At 46.4% G+C, this 25396-nt stretch overlaps 1 protein-coding gene and 1 pseudogene across 1 annotated transcript; one reads left to right on the top strand and one right to left on the bottom strand.

The window, feature by feature from the left end:
• Positions 1-984: 984 nt before the first annotated feature.
• On the top strand, positions 985-10878 carry LOC139383876 (aspartate aminotransferase, cytoplasmic-like). The gene is made up of 8 exons (XM_071128465.1): positions 985-1162; positions 1911-2034; positions 4083-4195; positions 6039-6143; positions 6836-6986; positions 7309-7474; positions 9303-9445; positions 10526-10878. Exons 1-8 carry the CDS (start codon positions 1040-1042, stop codon positions 10663-10665), a joined length of 1065 nt encoding a protein of 354 aa, XP_070984566.1. The 5' UTR covers positions 985-1039; the 3' UTR covers positions 10666-10878.
• Positions 10879-14625: 3747 nt separating this feature from the next.
• On the bottom strand, positions 14626-25001 carry LOC139383627 (metal transporter CNNM1-like; annotated as a pseudogene).
• Positions 25002-25396: the final 395 nt, after the last annotated feature.

Genomic DNA, 25396 nt, shown 5'->3' with positions numbered 1-25396 from the left:
ATCCTTAGACTAGACCAGGGCCTGGTGTAGGCCAGCCAGCTAGGCTACATGTCTGTAGTTTCCCCTTAGACTAGACCAGGGCCTGGTGTAGGCCAGCCAGCTAGTCTACATGTCTGTAGTTTCTCCTTAGACTAGACCAGGGCCTGGTGTAGGCCAGCCAGCTAGGCTACATGTCTGCAGTTTCTCCTTAGACTAGACCAGGGCCTGGTGTAGGCCAGCCAGCTAGTCTAGCTATTTGTTGTGAACTTTGTTAACTGAATATCAATGGCTGTCATTTGATCCTCAATGGTAGAGCACACTGGCCTGGACAGGAAAGGAGAGACCTTGAAAGGCTTTCCTTAGAGAGGGAAATTAAGCTCCTCGGAAGTCACATGCACAGGATTGTGCCCCCCCCCACACACACACACACTTATTCTTCAGGCCAGGGTGACCTCCAGCAGAGCAGGGTGTGACAGCAGACTGCATGCAGTGAACATACTGCTGCACTATGGCTGTGTTGCAGCCTGCTAGTGGTCATTATGAAAGGTTGTTTTGGTATCAACCATTAACATTTTTAAGTAGGCTCATTATAACTAGGCTATTGTACTCTGTAATGCTTGTTTGTCTCTCCAGCCTACAGTAAATGACTGCCTGGTGCCTGCTATTGGTCCTGCCCACGCAGGCAGGCTGACAGACATGTACAGTGTGTATTATACAACATTTTATTTAACTGGGCAAGTCAGTTAAGAACAAATTGTTATTTCCAATGACGGCCAAACCCAAACCCGGGTGACGCTGGGCCAATTGTGTGCCGCTCTATGGTACTCCCAATCATGTCCCGTTTTGGTAGTGACGCCTCTAGCACTGAGATGCAGTGCCTTAGACCGCTGCGCCACTCTGGAGTCCTGTATACAGATGGTGTATAGATGACTGTCTACCGTGGGTCCTGCCTAGATAGTTAGATACAGTATATAATGTCTCCTCTCTCTCTCTCTCCTCAGCCTACCGTACAGATGACTGTCTACCATGGGTCCTGCCCGTAGTGAAGAAGGTAGAGCAGATGATAGTGGAGGACAACAGTCTGAACCACGAGTATCTTCCCATCCTGGGTCTCCCTGAGCTCCGCTCTGCTGCCTCCAAGGTGGCCCTGGGCGATGACAGCCCCGCCATCAAGGACGGGAGGGTAGGTAGGAGGGAGGGACACATGTATATACATAGATACATACCAGAGTTGGGCAGAATTGAATTGCCTCGTAAATTCCCATAGAATTATTGAATTGAAGTTGTTAGGAGAATACAGAATTACAATTTTTACTTAAAGGAAATAGAATTGAGTGAAATTCTATTCATTTCAAATGGCTCTTCTATTCTACATTAGGTCTAGTCTATACAAGTATACACCTTGTGCCTGAAACATCAAACATGTCGTTATATACATGCATATAAAACAATCCATTTTCAGGACAAAATCTTGACATGTATGATCAAAGAAAACAAAACCTGTGTGTGAATATTCAGTTATTATATTATATCACCTCCATTTAGTTAAATATGGAGGAAATACTACATTTCCCAGCATTAGTTCAACCCTCAAGTTGACCCTGAGGCCTTCAAAAAGAAGCCTGGAAATATAATGGGCTCTTCTAAGGTTAAGAGTTGATGAACATTGTTTCCAGGGAAAAGTGCTGTATTATTTGGTATCTGGAAGTGTGACCTGTCAGATTCAATAGAACTCGTTCCATGACTCAGTCGCATCTCTTTGAATTGCACTGAATTAAATTCTACTTCCTGTAACTCAAATTCTACACCGTGGGGTGGAAGTCAACATAAACACACGCACATCCTGGGGGATGAGTAGTAGGACTGGGAAACACACACACAGTCTTCTGCCTTGCCCTGCCCAAATGTTGATGTTTTCTCTCTCTTTCCAGGTGGGAGCTGTCCAGGCGTTGGGAGGTACCGGTGCGTTGAGGATCGGGGCAGAGTTTCTGAGGCGCTGGTACAACGGCACCAACAACACGGCCACGCCCGTCTACGTCTCCGCGCCAACCTGGGGTCAGTGGGCAGGGCTACAACCAACTCATTTACATGGAATTGATTTAGCCAGGGAGTCCTGGGTTCCATAGAACCAATAAGGACTGTTTTAGATAACAAGATAATCGTAGAGCCAATAAGGACTGTTTAGACAACAAGATAACCGTAGAGCCAATAAGGACTGTTTAGACAACAAGATAACCATAGGGCCAATAAGGACTGTTTAGACAACAACATAACCGTAGAGCCAATAAGGACTGTTTAGACAACAAGATAACCGTAGAGCCAATAAGGACTGTTTAGACAACAAGATAACCGTAGAGCCAATAAGGACTGTTTAGACAACAAGATAACCATAGAGCCAATAAGGACTGTTTAGACAACAAGATAACCGTAGGGCCAATAAGGACTGTTTAGACAACAAGATAACCGTAGGGCCAATAAGGACTGTTTAGACAACAAGATAACCGTAGGGCCAATAAGGACTGTTTAGACAACAAGATAACCGTAGGGCCAATAAGGACTGTTTAGACAACAAGATAACCATAGGGCCAATAAGGACTGTTTAGACAACAAGATAACCGTAGAGCCAATAAGGACTGTTTAGACAACAAGATAACCGTAGAGCCAATAAGAACTGTTTAGACAACAAGAAAACCGTAGGGCCAATAAGGACTGTTTAGACAACAAGATAACCGTAGGGCCAATAAGGACTGTTTAGACAACAAGATAACCATAGAGCCAATAAGGACTGTTTAGACAACAAGATAACCGTAGGGCCAATAAGGACTGTTTAGACAACAAGATAACCGTAGGGCCAATAAGGACTGTTTAGACAACAAGATAACCGTAGGGCCAATAAGGACTGTTTAGACAACAAGATAACCGTAGGGCCAATAAGGACTGTTTAGACAACAAGATAACCATAGGGCCAATAAGGACTGTTTAGACAACAAGATAACCGTAGAGCCAATAAGGACTGTTTAGACAACAAGATAACCGTAGAGCCAATAAGAACTGTTTAGACAACAAGAAAACCGTAGGGCCAATAAGGACTGTTTAGACAACAAGATAACCGTAGGGCCAATAAGGACTGTTTAGACAACAAGATAACCGTAGGGCCAATAAGGACTGTTTAGACAACAAGATAACCGTAGGGCCAATAAGGACTGTTTAGACAACAAGATAACCGTAGAGCCAATAAGGACTGTTTAGACAACAAGATAACCGTAGAGCCAATAAGGACTGTTTAGACAACAAGATAACCGTAGAGCCAATAAGGACTGTTTAGACAACAAGATAACCGTAGAGCCAATAAGGACTGTTTAGACAACAAGATAACCGTAGAGCCAATAAGGACTGTTTAGACAACAAGATAACCGTAGAGCCAATAAGGACTGTTTAGACAACAAGATAACCGTAGAGCCGATAAGGACTGTTTAGACAACAAGATAACCGTAGAGCCAATAAGGACTGTTTAGACAACAAGATAACCGTAGAGCCAATAAGGACTGTTTAGACAACAAGATAACCGTAGCCAATAAGGACTGTTTAGACAACAAGATAACCGTAGAGCCAATAAGGACTGTTTAGACAACAAGATAACCGTAGAGCCAATAAGGACTGTTTAGACAACAAGATAACCGTAGAGCCAATAAGGACTGTTTAGACAACAAGATAACCGTAGAGCCAATACGGACTGTTTAGACAACAAGATAACCGTAGAGCCAATAAGGACTGTTTAGACAACAAGATAACCGTAGAGCCAATAAGGACTGTTTTGACAACAAGATAACCGTAGGGCCAATAAGGACTGTTTAGACAACAAGATAACCGTAGGGCCAATAAGGACTGTTTAGACAACAAGATAACCGTAGGGCCAATAAGGACTGTTTAGACAACAAGAAAACTGAGACACAGCAGCAGACACACAGAGCCCAATCAACATATTCTACTTCTATTGAGTCATCATCCCCTTAAGAGCGCCAACACACTGAACAAATACCCTCTTCTCCACCGCCTCACCATCTTCTTCATCTTCTCCTTCTTCTGCTTCTCTCGCCCTATAGAGAACCACAATGCAGTGTTTTCTGATGCTGGGTTTAAAGATATCCGCCCCTACCACTACTGGGACGGAGAAAAGAAAGGCCTGGACGTGACCGGTATAATGGATGACCTGGAGGTGAGAGAGAGAGAGAGGGATGGAGGGAGGGGTAGGGAGGGTGGGGTAGGGATGGAGGGAGGGGTAGGGATGGATGGAGGGAGGGTTAGGAGGGGTGGGGTAGGGATGGAGGGAGGGTTAGGGAGGGTGGGGTAGGGTTGGAGGGAGGGGTAGGGATGGAGGGAGGGGCAGGGATGGATGGAGGGAGGGTGGGGTAGGGTTGGAGGGGTAGGGATGGAGGGAGGGGCAGGGATGGAGGGAGGGAGGGGTAGGGATGGAGGGAGGGGTAGGGTTGGATGGAGGGAGGGAGGGGTAGGGTTGGATGGAGCGAGGGGCAGGGATGGAGGGAAGGGCAGGGAGGGTGGGGTAGGGTTGGAGGGAGGGGTAGGGATGTGTAGGGATGTGTAGGGATGGAGGGAGGGAGGGGCAGGGATGGAGGGAGGGGTGGGGTAGGGATGGAGGGAGGGTTAGGAGGGGTGGGGTAGGGATGGAGGGAGGGTTAGGGAGGGTGGGGTAGGGTTGGAGGGAGGGGTAGGGATGGAGGGAGGGGCAGGGATGGATGGATGGAGGGAGGGTGGGGTAGGGATGGTTGGAGGGGTAGGGATGGAGGGAGGGGCAGGGATGGAGGTAGGGAGGGAGGGGTAGGGAGGGAGGGAGGGGTAGGGTTGGATGGAGGGAGGGAGGGGTAGGGTTGGATGGAGCGAGGGGCAGGGATGGAGGGAAGGGCAGGGAGGGTGGGGTAGGGTTGGAGGGAGGGGTAGGGATGTGTAGGGATGTGTAGGGATGGAGGGAGGGAGGGGTAGGGATGTGTAGGGATGGAGGGTGGGGTAGGGTTGAAGGGAGGGGTAGGGTTGGAGGGAGGGGCAGGGATGGAGGGAGGGGTAGGGTTGGATGGAAGGAGGGTTAGGGAGGGGCAGGGAGGGTGGGGTAGGGTTGGAGGGAGGGGTAGGGATGTGTAGGGAGGAAGGGGTAGGGATGGAGGGTGGGGTAGGGATGTGGGGTAGGGTTGAAGGGAGGGGTAGGGTTGGAGGGAGGGAGGGGGAGGGGGAGGGATGGAGGGAAGGGTAGTTTTGGAGGGAGGGGCAGGGTTGGAGGGAGGGGCAGGGAGGGAGGGGTAGGGTTGGAGGGAGGGGTAGGGTTGGAGGGAGGGAGGGAGGGATGGATGGAGGGAGGGAGGGGTAGGGATGGAGGGTTGAGTAGGGATGGTGGGACTTGAGTTAGAGCGACATCATGCACGATTTAGTCTACAACAAGCTATGGATGATCGTCTTGCGTTAATATTTCAGCTGTATATCAAAACAACCAGTAATCTGAACAACTGATAACACCCTGCAAACTGTTTTGTTTTCAGTTGTGTATCAAAACAACCAGTAATCTGAACAACTGATAACACCCTGCAAACTGTTTTGTTTTCAGTTGTGTATCAAAACAACCAGTAATCTGAACAACTGATAACACCCTGCAAACGGTTTTGTTTTCAGTTGTGTATCAAAACAACCAGGAATCTGAAAAACTGATAACACCCTGCAAACGGTTTTGTTTTCAGTTGTGTATCAAAACGACCAGTAATCTGAACAACTGATGACACCCTGCAAACGGTTTTGTTTTCAGTTGTGTATCAAAACAACCAGGAATCTGAACAACTGATAACACCCTGCAAACTGTTTTGTTTTCAGTTGTGTATCAAAACGACCAGTAATCTGAACAACTGATGACACCCTGCAAACTGTTTTGCCGTCAGCCCCGTTTCACACTAACATTTGACGACTCAAAATAATTTTCATGAGATTACTTGACATTCTTTCAAATGCACATCCCTAATCCTGTCCTTGATAATTGATGTGGGTCTGTGTTATTTTGTCAGAACGCTCCAGAACATTCTATCTTTGTGCTCCATGCCTGTGCCCACAACCCCACGGGGACAGACCCCACACCTGACGAATGGAAGACGATCTCTGAGGTCATGAAGGTGAGACAGGGGAGACAGCAGGAGTGTATTCACTAGGAACCAAACGGAACCAAACGGGTAGGGACCTACCTGAGTCTGTTCAATACAAACTCTAGTTTTCAATGCAAAAAGTTTTCCATTTGGATGAAATTGTTTCTGTTCTGTGACGACAGTCTGAGACTAATGAATACTCCCCAGGAGAACAGACATCTCATAATCACAACCATTATCCATCAGGCTCATTTATATTTTGAGGTAACGTTTTGTTTTTCCTTTCTTCCCTCTCAATTCAATTCTCTCTCTTTCCCTTCTCCTCCCTCCTCTCTCTGTGTCCCTTCTCCTCCCTCCTCTCTCTGTGTCCCTTCTCCTCCCTCCTCTCTCTGTGTTCCTTCTCCTCCCTCCTCTCTCTGTGTTCCTTCTCCTCCCTCCTCTCTCTGTGTTCCTTCTCCTCCCTCCTCTCTCTGTGTTCCTTCTCCTCCCTCCTCTCTCTGTGTTCCTTCTCCTCCCTCCTCTCTCTGTGTTCCTTCTCCTCCCTCCTCTCTCTGTGTTCCTTCTCCTCCCTCCTCTCTCTGTGTTCCTTCTCCTCTCTCTGTGTTCCTTCTCCTCTCTCTGTGTTCCTTCTCCTCTCTCTGTGTTCCTTCTCCTCCCTCCTCTCTCTGTGTCCCTTCTCCTCCCTCCTCTCTCTGTGTCCCTTCTCCTCCCTCCTCCTCCAGAGGAGGAAGCTGTTTGTGTTCTTTGACTCAGCCTACCAGGGTTTTGCATCAGGCAGTCTGGATAAAGATGCCTGGGCCATCCGCTACTTTGTCTCTGAAGGATTTGAGCTGCTCTGTGCCCAGTCCTTCTCAAAGAACTTTGGCCTCTACAGTGAGTCTATAGACAGACACGTGCATCGTGGTCCTCTGTGTCTCCGGTGGTAGAGCATGGTGCTTGTAACGCCAGGATAGTGGGTTCAATTCCCGGGACCACCCATACGTGAAGTGGATAAAAATGTCTGTTAAATGGCATATATTATACATAGACATGAACACCAACATGTAACACACACACACACACACACACACACACACACACACAGTCTGCTGCTGTGTTCCAATGGCCACAGTTTTTGCTTACATTTTTCATCTCTGTCTCACAAACGCTCAGCCAGTCTGACGCTAATCCTCCATTTTGTTCCTTCCTCCTCCAGATGAGCGTGTTGGTAACCTGACGGTAGTGGCCCAGGATAAAGACAACCTGGCCCGTGTTCTGTCCCAGATGGAGAAGATCGTCAGGACCACCTGGTCCAACCCTCCCTCCCAGGGAGCGCGCATCGTAGCCATCACACTCAACAACCCTGATCTGTTCATTGAATGGTACGGTCAAAAATATAACCCTTTATACTCAACAACCCAATTCTCTTCACAGAATGGTACAGTCCAACAACACACCCTTCTAAGTTAACCCTGAGGAGTTCACTGAATGGTACAGTCCAAGTTTTGACAACTGCTCCATTGTTAGACTTTAACTGTGCTTCCTTATTGGGGGATTGTTAGACTTTAATAACTGTGCTTCCTTATTGGGGGATTGTTGGACTTTAATAACTGTGCTTCCTTATTGGGGATTGTTGGACTTTATTAACTGTGCTTCCTTATTGGGGGATTGTTAGACTTTAATAACTGTGCTTCCTTATTGGGGATTGTTGGACTTTAATAACTGTGCTTCCTTATTGGGGGATTGTTGGACTTTATTAACTGTGCTTCCTTATTGGGGATTGTTGGACTTTAATAACTGTGCTTCCTTATTGGGGGATTGTTAGACTTTAATAACTGTGCTTCCTTATTGGGGGATTGTTGGACTTTAATAACTGTGCTTCCTTATTGGGGGATTGTTGGACTTTAATAACTCTGCTTCCTTATTGGGGGATTGTTAGACTTTAATAACTGTGCTTCCTTATTGGGGGATTGTTAGACTTTAATAACTGTGCTTCCTTATTGGGGATTGTTGGACTTTAATAACTGTGCTTCCTTATTGGGGGATTGTTAGACTTTAATAACTCTGCTTCCTTATTGGGGGATTGTTAGACTTTAATAACTGTGCTTCCTTATTGGGGGATTGTTAGACTTTAATAACTGTGCTTCCTTATTGGGGATTGTTGGACTTTAATAACTGTGCTTCCTTATTGGGGGATTGTTGGACTTTATTAACTGTGCTTCCTTATTGGGGATTGTTGGACTTTAATAACTGTGCTTCCTTATTGGGGATTGTTGGACTTTAATAACTGTGCTTCCTAATTGGGGATTGTTAGACTTTAATAACTATGCTTCCTTATTGGGGGATTGTTAGAGTTTAATAACTGTGCTTCCTTATTGGGGGATTGTTAGACTTTAATAACTGTGCTTCCTTATTGGGGATTGTTGGACTTTAATAACTGTGCTTCCTTATTGGGGGATTGTTGGACTTTAATAACTGTGCTTCCTTATTGGGGGATTGTTGGACTTTAATAACTGTGCTTCCTTATTGGGGATTGTTGGACTTTAATAACTGTGCTTCCTTATTGGGGATTGTTGGACTTTAATAACTGTGCTTCCTTATTGGGTGATTGTTGGACTTTAATAACTGTGCTTCCTTATTGGGTGATTGTTAGACTTTAATAACTCTGCTTCCTTATTGGGGGATTGTTAGACTTTAATAACTGTGCTTCCTTATTGGGTGATTGTTAGACTTTAATAACTGTGCTTCCTTATTGGGGATTGTTAGACTTTAATAACTGTGCTTCCTTATTAGGGATTGTTAGACTTTAATAACTGTGCTTCCTTATTGGGGGATTGTTAGACTTTAATAACTGTGCTTCCTTATTGGGGGATTGTTGTAAGCCACGTTCTGTTGGTGGCAGATTTTTCTAAGACTGCCGTTCCCATTCAGATCAGTGATATAGAGTGTTGAAGCTGTCCCACTCCCCATGGCTGTAGGAAGGGTAACGTCCTGTTGATGAGACAGGCTGAACTAACCAACTCTCTCTTCTCCCTCCTCCCCCTGTAGGAAGAGTAACGCCCTGTTGATGAGACCAGCTGAAGGCTGAACTAACCAACTCTCTCTCTCTTCTCCCTCCTCCCCCTGTAGGAAGGGTAACGTCCTGTTGATGAGACCAGCTGAAGGCTGAACTAACCAACTCTCTCTCTCTTCTCCCTCCTCCCCCTGTAGGAAGGGTAATGTAAAGACCATGGCTGACCGTGTATTGTTGATGAGAGACCAGTTGAAGGCTAAGCTAATTGCTCTGGGGACGCCTGGCACCTGGGACCACATCACTCAGCAGATCGGCATGTTCAGCTTCACAGGACTGAACCGTAAGAGTTTCCCAAACACACAGACATGTACCCAGGCACCTCCAAGCAGACCGGCATGTTCAGCTTCACCGGACTGAACCGTAAGAGTTTCCCAAACACACAGACATGTACCCAGGCACCTCCAAGCAGACCGGCATGTTCAGCTTCACCAGACTGAACCGTAAGAGTTTCCCAAACACACAGACATGTACCCAGGCACCTCCTAGCAGACCGGCATGTTCAGCTTCACCAGACTGAACCGTAAGAGTTTCCCAAACACACAGACATGTACCCAGGCACCTCCTAGCAGACCGGCATGTTCAGCTTCACCAGACTGAACCGTAAGAGTTTCCCAAACACACAGACATGTACCCAGGCACCTCCTAGCAGACCGGCATGTTCAGCTTCACCAGACTGAACCGTAAGAGTTTCCCAAACACACAGACATGTACCCAGGCACCTCCTAGCAGACCGGCATGTTCAGCTTCACCAGACTGAACCGTAAGAGTTTCCCAAACACACAGACATGTACCCAGGCACCTCCTAGCAGACCGGCATGTTCAGCTTCACCAGACTGAACCGTAAGAGTTCCCCAGACACACAGACATGTACCCAGACACCTCCTAGCAGACCGGCATGTTCAGCTTCACCAGACTGAACCGTAAGAGTTTCCCAAACACACAGACATGTACCCAGACATGTACATGTAAGTTACAGAAACATCCACGCTCAACTACACACACAGATCCTCACACACAGATACACTTCTACAAGTTACATATTTTTCCTCTCTCTCTCTCTCCCTACAGTCTACAGCTAAGCAGATTGATTACATGATCAACATAGACAGTTGACTGTAAATTTTAATAACATTCCCTCTCTTTCTCCCTCTCCTGTCTCCCTCCTCCCTCTCCTGTCTCTCTCTCCTTCCTCCCTCTTTCTCCCTCTCCTTCCTCCCTCCCTCTCCTTTCTCCCTCTCCTTTCTCCCTCTTCTTTCTCCCTCTCTTTCTCCCTCTCCTTCCTCCCTCCCTCTCGTTCTCCCTCTCCTTTCTCCCTCTCCTTCCTTCCTCCTCTCGTTCTCCCTCTCCTTCCTCCCTACAGCTAAGCAGGTGCAGTACATGATTAAGGAGAAGCATGTCTACCTGATGGCCAGCGGTCGTATCAACATGTGTGGCCTCACCTCCAAGAACATCGACTATGTCGCAGAGTCCATCCATGAGACAGTGTCCAAGGTCCAGTAAGGCCCCGCCCTCCGCATCCAGCTGCTTCCTGTCCACCACAGGAAGTACTGTTAATTGTCACGTGTGGTCTCGTCAAGCACCCCCTTCTGTGACAACACACCCTTTCTCTATAAGCAGTGCTCTAACCGTCTATTGGTTGTCAAATTTAGAAGAGCGACGATATGACACGTGTTCACTGCAATCAATGTTAATGATCAACAGTATAACTGGTTTCTGTCCATCTTCTCTCCTCCTCAGATTACTGAGACATCTTTAAACAATCTGAGCGCAGACCTCTAGTCGAAGTATTTCACTCTTCTGGCGATCGTTCGGTTGCCTTTTATTTATTTTATTGTGCCATTTCCGGTTTTAAAATGTAGAAAAGATGACTGTGTGCACTTTGGTTTTAAAAAAATGTTTCAGAGCGCTTGAAAGTGAAGCATTGCCAGAAGTTGAGTGAAAAGTTTGTGTAAAATGAATTCTACATACGAGCCCCCAGACCTCCTATCTACAGACGACCACAACGCTTCTGAACTTCTTTTATAATAGAACTGGTTCCATTTAACAATCGCAACATTCTAGAACGTGTGAAATGGTGCATTGTGGATCAAATGCTCTGGGATGTCATGTGACAGGCTTGAAAGGTTCTTTACAGTTCATGCATGTGCCGCCTATAGGTCAAACGTTAACAGGAAATGCCCTCTGATAGGGTGATATGACCTTTTCTCAACCTTTGAGCAGCTATATGCAGATATGTCCTATAGGAAAAGCACATACCACTACTGTGGTAATAGTTGAACCACTTAAATGTCTGTGGCTTAGGTTCTGTGTTCGGCATGTACTTGGTGTTAAGACTCCTATTCATAATAATGCTGCTTATGAAGGAGTGTTAACCTCTGCCTTTAACGGTGATGTGTTTGTTTTGATGTTTTGTTCACTGTACACATACAGTTGGTCTTCCAACACACAGCCTCACGCCGTTATATTGCCATGGTTATATTGACATCCTGTCTGTACATTTCAGACAGCTAATAATAAATGATGAATCGTGTACTGAACTGAATGTCATTTCTCCTTTTTTCTCTACCTGTGTACATGGCTGTTTTTAATATAGTTATAAAAGATTAAACACTGCCGACGAACGGTTCAACGCACCGGTCGGCTGACTGGTCGACCTACTGCCTCTGACCACAGAATATCAGCCGCCATTTTCTGTTTTAATTTCCCAAAAAGATTCTCCATGTTGAATTGCCACCGTTCATCTACATCCAGCAGGTCATTTACTGAGCACAGATGTGTTTTGAGTATTTTATTAGGATCCCCATTACCTGTTGTGAAAGCAGCAGCGCCTCTTCCTGGGGGACACTGTGGGGGACACACTGTGGGGGACACACTGTGGGGGACACACTGTGGGGGGGACACTGTGTGGGGAGCTCTGTGGGGGACACTGTGGGGGACTCTGTGGGGGACACTGTGGGGGACTCTGTGGGGGACTCTGTGGGGGACACAATCCCAGACACCCCGAATCCCTTCACCAACTATTGAAACATTGTTAATGATAATATTTTGTGCAAATTGTTATATGAGAGTTGACTTGGAATTCCCCAGAAATACACCAAGGGATTTTTGCTACTGAGTCCCACAGTGGTGATGTTCCTTATGGTGTGATTTGTCCTTAAGACATTAGTAATAACTATGGCCCAGAGTTTTTCCTAACCCGACAAGAAGAAAACTCCGGGCCCTGCATATTAACTGTCAGCAACTGGAATAAACAAAAACATTATTGTTCGAAGTCTGAACACTAAAAAGACAGCTGAAACTTGTGAATCTTTTTAATTCTGTACATTTTTCTAATGCAAAAATCTGAGGGGTTTTCCCCTGTTAAAATGCCCAGAGTTAATTTACCCATAAAGTCATTATAAACTCTATCTACAATACATCGCTCATATATGCATTTTCTCTTCTATAAAAAGATATATCTCTGTATTACGTTCTGTGTAGGTGTCACTCTCCCCATACACCAGTGGTCTCCAGTCCTGACGATCTGTCCAATTTATCCATTTCAGTTTAGGACCTTTTTTGAGACAAATAGCACTTTAAAAATGCGTTGTGTTAAAATACCTCCATATAGATGTTGCTGACAAGCACAGATTTAGAATCAGCTTCCCCTCCCCAAATCCTAGCCCAAACCATTGAGGTGAAAAACAAGAAAACTGACCTTAAATCAAGTCTCATCCTACTCCAGTTAAAAACAGGGCCATTGTGTCTGAGAAGAGGATGAGGGTTCTGATTGGCTGTTGCCTCTACTCCCATGCAGCATAGTGAGTCAGCACTTTTTCCTGTTTTCCAAGGAAGGATGCTCTTCTCTCCTCCTCACTGACCAATGACAGGAGCCACAGAGCATCACTCCCCCTTTACCCTTTCTCTCCATCCCTCACATTTCCCTTTTCTCCCAGCCCCCCGTCCTCTGTCTCTCCCTCCCCTCCTCTCTCTCCCTCTAGCCCCCCCGGCCTCTATGCCTCTCCTCCCCTCCCCTCCCTCTTCTCTCTCCCTCTAGCCCCCCGTCCTCTATGCCTCTCCTCCCTCCCTCCTCTCTCTCCCTCTAGCCCCCCGTCCTCTATGCCTCTCCTCTCCTCCCTCTCTCCTCCCTCCCTCCTCTCTCTCTCTCTCCTCTAACCCCCCATCTTCTATGCCTCCCTCCCATCCCTCCTCCCTCTACCCCTCTCCCCTTCGTCCTCCCCTTTCTCTCCTCCCCCATCTTTCTCCCCCCACTGTGGTGCAGTGGCACAAACCTGAATCGGCACAAACCCAGTCAGAGCAGAGACACGTGGTCTTAACCCAGAGAGAGAAAAACATGGGTCTTATGGTACAGCTTGTCAGATCAAATAAGAAATGTATTCTCTACAACAAGATGTTTCCTAATGGCATATCCTACATTAGTAGCGTCTTTTGGATGTGTCCCGTTCACAACTGTGTAGAAGAGTTTCAGTATTGCTCATATACATCATTTGGAAGAGACTGGTCCGTTCTTGTGACTGGTCAGTTCTCATACCCACCGTTTGAGGAAGTTGTGATTACAGTCGGGCTGAGAGATAGAGGTCTACATGGTGCTCAGCCAGTACCTAAAACATGCAGATTGAAGACTTTCTCTTTAGTAAGGCATTCAAACCCCAAACCGTCTCGAGTCCTTTTAAACCCCTTACACCACTATAGCATGAGCCCATTCTGACAAGTCAACTTCTGGGTGAATCCTAAATAGAATTTTCACTTTAGTCTCCCATTGATATCAATGCATGAAAATCCACTCAAGTGAACGTTAGGATTCCCCCGTTAGACAGTAGAGAGGAACGAGGACAGAAGAGAATAGTAATAAACATTCACTATCAAATAACACAAGTGATACAGCATCCATAAAACCACCTGAAGAAGGAATGGATGAGCTCTTTATAATGGCGCATGGTGAATATTCTTCTGTGCACTGATGATATCTACATAGTCTTTGGTTTCCTTGTCACAGCTCCAACAGGGCCAATTCAATTATTTTGTAAGGAGGGGGAAAATTAAATTGTGACAGTGGCTTAAACCAAAAACCTCCTCTCTTCTCCTGACATCCTTTGTCTTCAAATCCATTAGCCACTTCGACATGAAACATTCAAGAAGAAAAAAAAAAAAACCCAGGTTCATGATGACATGGTAGCTTCCGTCCCGCTGGTTCAGTGAGTTCCTCCCATTTGGTTCGGTCTAAGATCAGAGACTGTGGGGGGTGTTAGGGGGAGATGAGGTCTATCTTTTCTATGTGCTGTTATCTCCTTCTGTTTCCCTTTAGAATGTCTGTTGGTGGGGACATCTGAGAGTGGTCAACTAGTGACTGGAACGTCTGACAAACGTTGCAGAAACGTCTGACAAACGATCAAAAAGAGGAAGGAAATAGGCTGTTGATGATTGTGTGAGTTAGTCCATATACACACACACACACACACAACACACACACACTGCTAGGTCTTGACCAGCGGCTGCTCTGATGTCTCCTCAGGTGTCTTGTCTCCTTCCCGAGACTTTTTCCTCTTCTTGTGACCTGAGGAGAATAAAATGTGCATTTCATTGAAAAACATATATACATTTACAAATATATATATATATATATTGACACATATAGATATTAAATTGAAAAAACTCAATGTGAATCAATGAAATGGACAATGACAATGTCATAACAACTACTTTGTAAATGGCATTTAGGTCACTACTTCTGACCGGGCTTTTATTGCTTATTTCCTGCAATGTGTTGTGATTTTGGTCCAGTTTCAGCCTTTTACTGAAATGAGAGTGACCATTCTGCTGCTCTTTGGCTCAGGGAGGGACCACGTGGGGAGGGGGGGTGTGTGTGTGTGTTTAGGACAGTCATTTAGTTAAAGTAGCTCTGTGATTCTGAGCAGAGAAACACTCAGTCTACATCCCAACTGGCACACTGTTCCCTGTTAAGTGCACTACTTTTGAACAGGACCCACAGAGCTTTGGGAATGGGGTGCCACTTGGGAGGCTCACTTAACATTCATTCTCCATAGCTCATTCAGCAATGGGCCAGTCAAGAGAGAAGAGAGGAACACACTAGTTGGCTCTCCTATGTGAGTGTTAGAGAGAGTGAGAGGGAGAGTGTTAGAGAGAGAGAGAGGGAGAGAGAGAGGGGGAGAGGGAGAGGGGGAGAGAGAGAGAGAGAGGGGGAGAGGGAGAGAGAGAGAGGGAGGGAGAGAGAGAGAGGAGTGAGAGGGAGAGAGAGAGGGGGGAGAGGGAGAGAGAGAGGAGGGAGAGGGAGGAGGGAGAGGGAGAGAGAGAGAGAGAGGGGGAGAGAGAGGGAGAGTGGTAGATAGAGAGAGGGGGAGAGGGAGAGAGGGAGATTTTGTGGAGTGTCAGAGTGATGGGCCAGAGTGGCACACACACACTGGGAGGGGCCAGGGTTTCCGTTAGGGGGGCCTCCAGAGAAAATACTCTTGGCAGGGACAATGAATGACTGGTTGCTAGGACACAGCTGTTCATGGAGCAGAGGTGCAGGGAAAGAGAAAGGCTCAGGATTTAGACTGTTACTAAGGTTGCATCCCAAATGGCACTCTACTCCCTATTTAGTGCACTACTTTTGACCAGGACCCATGGGAATGAAGTGCCATTTGGGACGTATCCTAACATGACAAAGTGACCGGTGGAGGGGACTCACGGCGTGGGGTTGTTGGGTTTGTGTCTTCACAGTGGCTGGGTTGAGATTTAAATGGTTGTATGTGTGTGTGGGCAATTGGATTGTCACACAGGTGTTAGAATGCAAGAGAGTAAAGGTGTGTGTGTATTTGTGTGTATGCATGCTTGTGTGCGTGTGTACTGTATGTTGTGTATGTTGTGTGTGTGACTCACTGAGTTTGAGCAGTAGTTTTTTGCCCAGTGTGTCCTCTGATCCACTCAGAGACAGAGTACTGATGAAAGAGGAGGGGGCGTCCGTTTCTATAGCAACAGAGGCTGTATCTGAGAGAGAGAGAGAGAGAGAGAGTTATCAATCTCCATAGTAAACTGTGGATGTTGTTTCTGTGTTAAATGTCTTCCCTCATCACCAACATCCTCCTTTATTCTCCAGTCTTCCATCCCACTCCTTTGTTCCTCCCTGTATTCTCTTACCGTTGGTGTCGTCCCTCTCTGAGTGCTCCTCTCTGATGTACGAGATGTCATCCATCCTGAGGAACACGGAGTGTGGGGCTGTTCTGACCGTCTGATTTACTGCCTGTATGGAGAGACAGGACAGTTATGATACACACAGTCACTGGGGCTGTTCTGACCGTCTGATTTACTGCCTGTAGGGAGAGACAGGACAGTTATGATACACACAGTCACTGGGGCTGTTCTGACCGTCTGATTTACTGTCTGTAGGGAGAGACAGGACAGTTATGATACACACAGTCACTGGGGCTGTTCTGACCGTCTGATTTACTGCCTGTAGGGAGAGACAGGACAGTTATGATACACACAGTCACTGGGGCTGTTCTGACCGTCTGATTTACTGCCTGTAGGGAGAGACAGGACAGTTATGATACACACAGTCACTGGGGCTGTTCTGACCGTCTGATTTACTGCCTGTAGGGAGAGACAGGACAGTTATGATACACACAGTCACTGGGGCTGTTCTGACCGTCTGATTTACTGCCTGTAGGGAGAGACAGGACAGTTATGATACACACAGTCACTGGGGCTGTTCTGACCGTCTGATTTACTGCCTGTAGGGAGAGACAGGACAGTTATGATACACACAGTCACTGGGGCTGTTCTGACCGTCTGATTTACTGCCTGTAGGGAGAGACAGGACAGTTATGATACACACAGTCACTGGGGCTGTTCTGACCGTCTGATTTACTGCCTGTAGGGAGAGACAGGACAGTTATGATACACACAGTCACTGGGGCTGTTCTGACCGTCTGATTTACTGCCTGTAGGAGAGTAAGTCTATTCTCTCTCCACCTCCCTCCTCCAGTATGGTTGACTTACGGACGATACGGTTCTTCTCGTTGAGCAGAGAGGTGCTGTGTGGGACGGAGGACTGCTGTCCTCTGGTTCTGGCCGAGCTGGGCCGGGTCTCTCTGGGGGAGGAGGTGGTCTCCACTCTGCTCCGGGACAGGGAGGTCGGGAGTGTTCCCGTCTGTGGGCCGGGCGTCTGTGTCGGGGGTCTGGGGGGAGCTGTCCATCAGAGTGGCTGTCAGGGCGTTCTGGTAGTGGCTACGGGTGATCTGGGGTTTAGAAGTCGAAGGTCAAAGAAAGGTCGTAGGTCATAAATAGTCATAGGTCGGAGTTAGAGGCTGTACTGTACCACAGCTCTGACTAAGCTACTAGGTTGCATCACAAATTACACACTTTTTCCTATGAAGTGCACTACTTTTGACCAAGGGCCATAGGACTATGTATAAAGTAGTGCACTGTATAAAAGAATAGGGTGCTATTTGGGACCTTTATATTAATTTATTTTATTTGACCTCCTTTCTCTCCCAAATTCAATTACGATCTTGTCTCATCACTGCAACTCCCCAACGGGCTCGGTAGAGGCGAAGGTCAAGTCATGTGTCCTCCAAAACATGACCCGCCAAACCGTGTTCCTTAACGCTCGCCCACTTAACCCGGAAGCCAGTCGCGCCAATGTGTCGGAGGAAACACCGTTCAACTGACGGCCGTAGTCAGCCTGCAGGCGCCCGGCCCGCCACATGGAGTCGCTAGAGCGCAATGAGCCAAGTAAAGGTCTCCCAAATGGTGTTGGAGCAGGTGTTTCCAGGTAACGTGAGGTGGGCGGGGCTGTACTGTACCGTAGTCTAGGTAGGCCTACCTTAATGACCTGCAGGTGTGTGAGCTGCCTAACAGAGTAGTCAGGCAGGTAGACGCTCCCCCCTCCGTTGAGTTGGCCCAGACTGCCCCCATACAGCATAGAGTCAGACCGGTCCAGACCACTGCTACGGGAGGGGGATCTGTGGACTGAATCGAACAGGATGGTAATGAGTCAGACAGGGATGAGATAGTGTTCTACCCCTCTCTGGTCTATGCAATGGGACAGTCCAGATAATGTATGTGTAATCTGTTATGTTTCTCATGAAACGTTTTGCTTTCTTTGAGCTTGTAATGTGCACAGGCTGTTTCTCAATATTCACGTGTTAATGTTTGTGAGTGAGTGAGTGAGTGAGTGAGTGAGTGAGTGAGCCAGTCAGTTACCTGTGGGCATGATGGCAGGCACCCCGTAGTAGGCGAACGCTCCGTTCTCAAACCTCAGAGCCTCTTTACCAAACTCCACCTCCACACGACCCTGAACACACAGGACAGAGAAATGGTCAAGTTCCCCTGATTTGTGTCTAAGCCATATTCTAGATATTCCAAGCTATATATAAAACCAGGGTTGTTGTAGCAGTCAGCACCTCCACCTGCAGCACATGATATACTGAGTATACAAAACATTAGGAACACCTCTTTCCATGACACAGACTGACCAGGTGAATCCAGGTTAAAGCTATAATCCCTTATTGATGCCACTTGTTAATCCACTTCAATCAGTGTAGATGAAGGGGAGGAGACGGGTTAAAGAAGGATTTTTAAGCTTTGAGACAATTGAGACATGGACTGTGAATGTGTGCCGTTCAGAGGGTGAATGGACAAGACAGAATATTTAAGTGCCTTTGAACGGGTAGTAAAGCCAGGCGCACCGGTTTGAGTAAGTCAAGAACTGCAACGCTGCTGGGTTTTTCACACTCAACAGTTCCGGTGTGTTTCAAGAATGTTCCACCACCAAAAGGACGTCCAGCCAACTGTGGGAAGCACTGGAGTCAACATGGACCAGCATCCCTGTGGAACGCTTTCCACACCTCTTTCATGCCTCGATGAATTGAGGCTGTTCTGATGGCAAAAGGAGGTGTAACTCAATATTAGCAAGGTGTTCCTAATGTTTTGTCCCACTCGGTGTCTCTCTGTGTGGGATCGAATCCTCTGCTTTGACACACGTATCTCCTCACTGTCCTGTCGGTTCTCTACTCTCCTATCAATAACATACATCAAATCAATTTGATTTATCGCTAAGGGACAATTATTGCGGGCGTTTATACCTGTAGTAACAGGATGAAGTAGTCAACAGGTTTGTTTCTCTGAAACAGGAAGTGCTGTGGGGCCAGTTTGTTCTTGTCATCGTAGCTCAGCTCCTGGACCACACTGGGGTGTTTAATGAGACGCAGTAAGATCTTCTCTGATAGGTGGGCTGGCTTGAAGGGCTCCACCTCTACAGGAGGTGAGGAGGGAGGGAGGGAGGGAAAGAGAGAAAGAGAGAAAGAGAGAGAGTGAGGAATGAGAAGAGGTAGGAGGAGAGGTAGTAAAGGGAGAGATGAAAGAGGGATAGAAGAGGTAGGAGGAGAGGGCAGTAAAAGGGGAAAGATGAAAGAGGGATAGAAGAGGTAGGAGGAGAGGGCAGTAAAAGGGAGAGATGAAAGAGGGATAGAAGAGGTAGGAGGAGAGGGTAGTAAAAGGGGAAAGATGAAAGAGGGATAGAAGAGGTAGGAGGAGAGGGCAGTAAAGGGGAAAGATGAAAGAGGGATAGAAGAGGTAGGAGGAGAGGGCAGTAAAAGGGAGAGATGAAAGAGGGATAGAAGAGGTAGGAGGAGAGGGCAGTAAAAGGGAGAGATGAAAGAGGGATAGAAGAGGTAGGAGGAGAGGGCAGTAAAGGGGAGAGAAGAGGTAGGAGGAAGAGGGATAGAAGAGGTAGGAGGAGAGGGTAGTAAAAGGGGAGAGATGAAAGAGGGATAGAAGAGGTAGGAGGAGAGGGTAGTAAAAGGGGACAGATGAAAGAGGAATAGAGAGGAAGACATGAGAGAGTCAGTGAAAAAGTAATAAGAAAAAGGTAATTTGTAATAACTGGTAAACACTTCTTTATTATTCAATGGGTTGTTTTTTACCAGGCCTCAAATTGAGAACAACTTACTTCCACAGAGATGATATATTTCATTATTTAACACTCAGGAAGTGACCTCACATTGGACAGGAAGTGACATCACAGTGGGCCTACCTGTGGAGAGGAAGCGGTGCGTGGCGAGGAGGAGCTGGGGAGAGATCTTCACCTTCATCTCGTTCTCCGACAGCTTAAAGATGGAGAAGTCCTGCTGCTTCCTCTCATGGTGAGAAACACGACGCTTAGAGCGGTTATCAGCTGTAGAGGGAGACACTTAGAGAGGTTATCAGCTGTAGAGGAAGACAACACTTAGAGAGGTTATCAGCTGTAGAGGAAGACAACACGTAGAGAGGTTATCAGCTGTAGAGGGAGACAACACTTAGAGAGGTTATCAGCTGTAGAGGAAGACAACACAGAGAGGTTATCAGCTGTAGAGGGAGACACAACACTTAGAGAGATAACAGCTGTAGAGGAAGACACTTAGAGAGGTTATCAGCTGTAGAGGGAGACAACACTTAGAGAGGTTATCAGCTGTAGAGGGAGACAACACTTAGAGGTTATCAGCTGTAGAGGAAGACAACACTTAGAGAGGTTATCAGCTGTAGAGGAAGACACTTAGAGAGGTTATCAGCTGTAGAGGGAGACAACACTTAGAGAGGTTATCAGCTGTAGAGGGAGACAACACTTAGAGGTTATCAGCTGTAGAGGAAGACAACACTTAGAGAGGTTATCAGCTGTAGAGGAAGACACTTAGAGAGGTTATCAGCTGTAGAGGGAGACAACACTTAGAGAGGTTATCAGCTGTAGAGGAAGACAACACTTAGAGCGGTTATCAGCTGTAGAGGAAGACACTTAGAGAGGTTATCAGCTGTAGAGGAAGACAACACTTAGAGAGGTTATCAGCTGTAGAGGAAGACAACACTTAGAGCGGTTATCAGCTGTAGAGGAAGACAACACTTAGAGAGGTTATCAGCTGTAGAGGGAGACACAACACTTAGAGAGGTTATCAGCTGTAGAGCGAGACACAACACTTAGAGAGGTTATCAGCTGTAGAGGGAGACACAACACTTAGAGAGGTTATCAGCTGTAGAGGAAGACAACACTTAGAGCGGTTATCAGCTGTAGAGGAAGACAACACTTAGAGAGGTTATCAGCTGTAGAGCGAGACACAACACTTAGAGAGGTTATCAGCTGTAGAGGGAGACACAACACTTAGAGAGGTTATCAGCTGTAGAGGGAGACAACACTTAGAGCGGTTATCAGCTGTAGAGGAAGACAACACTTAGAGAGGTTATCAGCTGTAGAGGGAGACACAACACTTAGAGAGGTTATCAGCTGTAGAGGGAGACAACACTTAGAGAGGTAATCAGCTGTAGAGGAGACAGAGTTGTTATCAGGTGTGGAGGAGACACTTAGAGAGAGGTTATCAGCTGTGTGTGTGTGTGTGTGTGCGTGCGTGTGTGTGTGTGTGTACGTACTGTAGAGGTCAGTCTCGTCCAGTATCTCTGACTTGATGATCTCCTCTATAACGTCCTCCAGGGTCACGATGCCCATGACCTCATAAAAGGGGTCACCCTCACCCTCGTTGTTGACCCGCTGGACGATGGCCAGGTGGGACTTGCCTGGAGAGAGACAGGATATGACATCATAATACTACCCTAACCTGTGGGACTTAGCTAACAAACATGGAGGGGATAGACTATGTGGGAGGTGAAACTCCAACATAAAACAATGTCATTTTTTAGTATACAAAAGCATGTATGTATTTAAACGTATTTATTCTGGCTGTGTAAAGGGATCTAACTACGTGAATGGGGTCTGAGGTAAGGGGAATAGCAAGAGAGGAAAACCAATTGGTGGAGACAACAGATCTCCCTTGACATGTTCCTGAGGAGATAAATAAACGAACAAAGAAAGGCACTTGTCTTTTCCTACTAACACTGACTTTACTGATAAATACTTTGTTGAGGGAAATGTACTTACTATGACTGTGATGTGGTTGTCTCACCTAGCTGTCATAAGATGAATGCACTAACTGTAAGTCTCTCTGGATCAGAGTGTCTGCTAAATGACTCACTAACTGTAAGTCTCTCTGGATCAGTGTCTGCTAAATGACTCACTAACTGTAAGTCTCTCTGGATCAGTGTGTCTGCTAAATGACTCACTAACTGTAAGTCTCTCTGGATCAGAGTGTCTGCTAAATGACTCACTAACTGTAAGTCTCTCTGGATCAGAGTGTCTGCTAAATGACTCACTAACTGTAAGTCTCTCTGGATCTGTGTCTGCTAAATGACTCACTAACTGTAAGTCTCTCTGGATCAGAGTGTCTGCTAAATGACTCACTAACTGTAAGTCTCTCTGGATCAGTGTCTGCTAAATGACTCACTAACTGTAAGTCTCTCTGGATCAGAGTGTCTGCTAAATGACTCACTAACTGTAAGTCTCTCTGTATCAGAGTGTCTGCTAAATGACTCACTAACTGTAAGTCTCTCTGGATCAGAGTGTCTGCTAAATGACTCACTAACTGTAAGTCTCTCTGGATCAGTGTCTGCTAAATGACTCACTAACTGTAAGTCTCTCTGGATCAGAGTGTCTGCTAAATGACTCACTAACTGTAAGTCTCCCTGGATCAGAGTGTCTGCTAAATGACTCACTAACTGTAAGTCTCTCTGGGTCAGAGTGTCTGCTAAATGACTCACTAACTGCAAGTCTCTCTGGGTCAGAGTGTCTGCTATATGACTCACTAACTGTAAGTCTCTGGATCAGAGTGTCTGCTAAATGACTCACTAACTGTAAGTCTCTCTGGATCAGAGTGTCTGCTAAATGACTCACTAACTGTAAGTCTCTCTGGATCAGAGTGTCTGCTAAATGACTCACTAACTGTAAATCTCTCTGGATCAGAGTGTCTGCTAAATGACTCACTAACTGTAAGTCTCTCTGGATCAGAGTGTCTGCTAAATGACTCACTAACTGTAAGTCTCTCTGGATCAGAGTGTCTGCTAAATGACTCACTAACTGTAAGTCTCTCTGGATCAGTGTCTGCTAAATGACTCACTAACTGTAAGTCTCTCTGGATCAGAGTGTCTGCTAAATGACTCACTACTGTAAGTCTCTCTGGATCAGAGTGTCTGCTAAATGACTCACTAACTGTAAATCTCTCTGGATCAGAGTGTCTGCTAAATGACTCACTAACTGTAAGTCTCTCTGGATCAGAGTGTCTGCTAAATGACTCACTAACTGTAAGTCTCTCTGGATCAGAGTGTCTGCTAAATGACTCACTAACTGTAAGTCTCTCTGGATCAGTGTCTGCTAAATGACTCACTAACTGTAAGTCTCTCTGGATCAGTGTCTGCTAAATGACTCACTAACTGTAAGTCTCTCTGGGTCAGAGTGTCTACTAAATGACTCACTAACTGTAAGTCTCTCTGGATCAGAGTGTCTGCTAAATGACTCACTAACTGTAAATCTCTCTGGATCAGAGTGTCTGCTAAATGACTCACTAACTGTAAGTCTCTCTGGATCAGAGTGTCACTGAAACACAAACACACAGACTACATCTACCATGAGGCCACAGGAATAGAAGCAGTTGGCGATCTAGTAGAAACACAAACAGGGGGGTGTATTCATTAGAGCACACCATAGCAACCCATTGCACAACATTTGGAAACGGAATAAAGAACCCTCCCCGTTTTGTTCAGTGTGCTTCCGTTTGGTTTCTAGAGAATACACATCCCTGGGACATCGCCCAGTGACACACCAATACCCAGGAGGCCCTAGTGACGCCAATCTTCCCAGCAGAGGGATGATGCACAGCTGCACCATATTTCCTATTTAGTGCACCAGGGCCCACAGAGAACGAGAGAGGGAAACAATCAAACTGGGTGCCATTTGGGATGCACAAAATCTGGTACTGTCATGTATGGAGTTATATAAAGACATACTGTAGTTATTATGCAAATAGGCTGTACGCAGGGGTAGGCAACTCCAGTCCTCGAGGGCCTGATTGGTGTCACAATTTTTCCCCAGCCCCAGCTAACATACCTGACTCCAATAACACCCAGTCATGATCTTCAGTTTAGAATGCAATTTCATTAATCAGCTTTGTTTGCTAGGGAAGGAGATAAAAGTGTGACATCAATCAGGACCTCAAGGACTGGAGTTGCCCACCCCTGCGTAATGACTGTTTTATGTTTAAGTTAATGACATGGAGTAGGAATAGATTAGAGTGGAGTAGAAATATTATTCAGATGTGTTGAGCTAACCTGGTCCCAGATCTTTACAGCCAACTTCTATGGTTGTTGTCATGCCAAACAGATCTGGGACCAGGCTAGTGTTGGGCTGGTTGTGGGCATCCTCTACCAGGTTGAGAATGCCAAATAAGTTGAATGGCCGCTTGGGTCCAGGGGTGATGGAAACATCAGCACAGATCAAGGAGTAGTTACCTGAGGGGGTCTTGACCAATCACTTTAGATCTTTTCACATCATATCTTGTTCAGAGCTGATCTGATTGGTCAAAAGACCAATTAGTAAAGAAAACAATATGAATTGGGCTGCCTGTGTGAACTGTTCTACCACCCCTGCGTTGGTAGAAAGCTAGACATGAATGTTGTATTGTAGATAATAGTGTTTGTAATTCAATACCAGTGGAGGGGCATTAAGCAGTGAAGTAACTGCCTGCTCAGCTTTGAGGTGAAATTCACAAAGAATGCACATATCTGTAGGTCTGTGGTTTCTTTACCTCATTCTAGAATCTACTCCAGTCAACTGATTGGCCATGTACAAATATAGACATTTATCGCCCAATTCGGTGTAGACAGCCTGACACTGCCTTGGGGGTGTCATAGCTCTCCAGCACCCAGGAAGCTAAGCACGCCAGAGACAGTCCGACAAGAACTAGCGCCCCGAAGCGCTTGGGCATCCTGTAGTGACGAGAGGGCGGTGGGAATCTACTGGACAGAATACTGCCAGGACTGGCGAGAGCAACATGAACGCACGGTAGGCTAGCCACGTTAGCTACACATTAGCTACTAGTTGGCGTTCAGACCGTTTGATTTCCATTGGCGATCATAGCTAGATCGAGCTAACTGTTACACACGAAACGACTCCTCTCAAATTATGCTTTGACGTAGCTAAAAGGAAATACAACAGAGTTGTATACTGTACTGTCTTGTGCATGGATACGTAATCGATTAGTGAAATCCGGGATCCTTGGGATGTCTTTCACTTCTGAAAATGTATGCACAAATAGATAGGTGTAAGCACTGTGAGAAAATAGCACATGCTCATATAACAGGTCAGCAATAATCAAGTGGC

The sequence above is a fragment of the Oncorhynchus clarkii genome, chromosome 25 (genome assembly GCF_045791955.1).
Source record: "Oncorhynchus clarkii lewisi isolate Uvic-CL-2024 chromosome 25, UVic_Ocla_1.0, whole genome shotgun sequence".
Lineage (NCBI taxonomy): Eukaryota > Metazoa > Chordata > Actinopteri > Salmoniformes > Salmonidae > Oncorhynchus > Oncorhynchus clarkii.
Note: the sequence above shows the minus strand (reverse complement) of the source record. Positions and strands in the feature narration are given on the sequence as shown.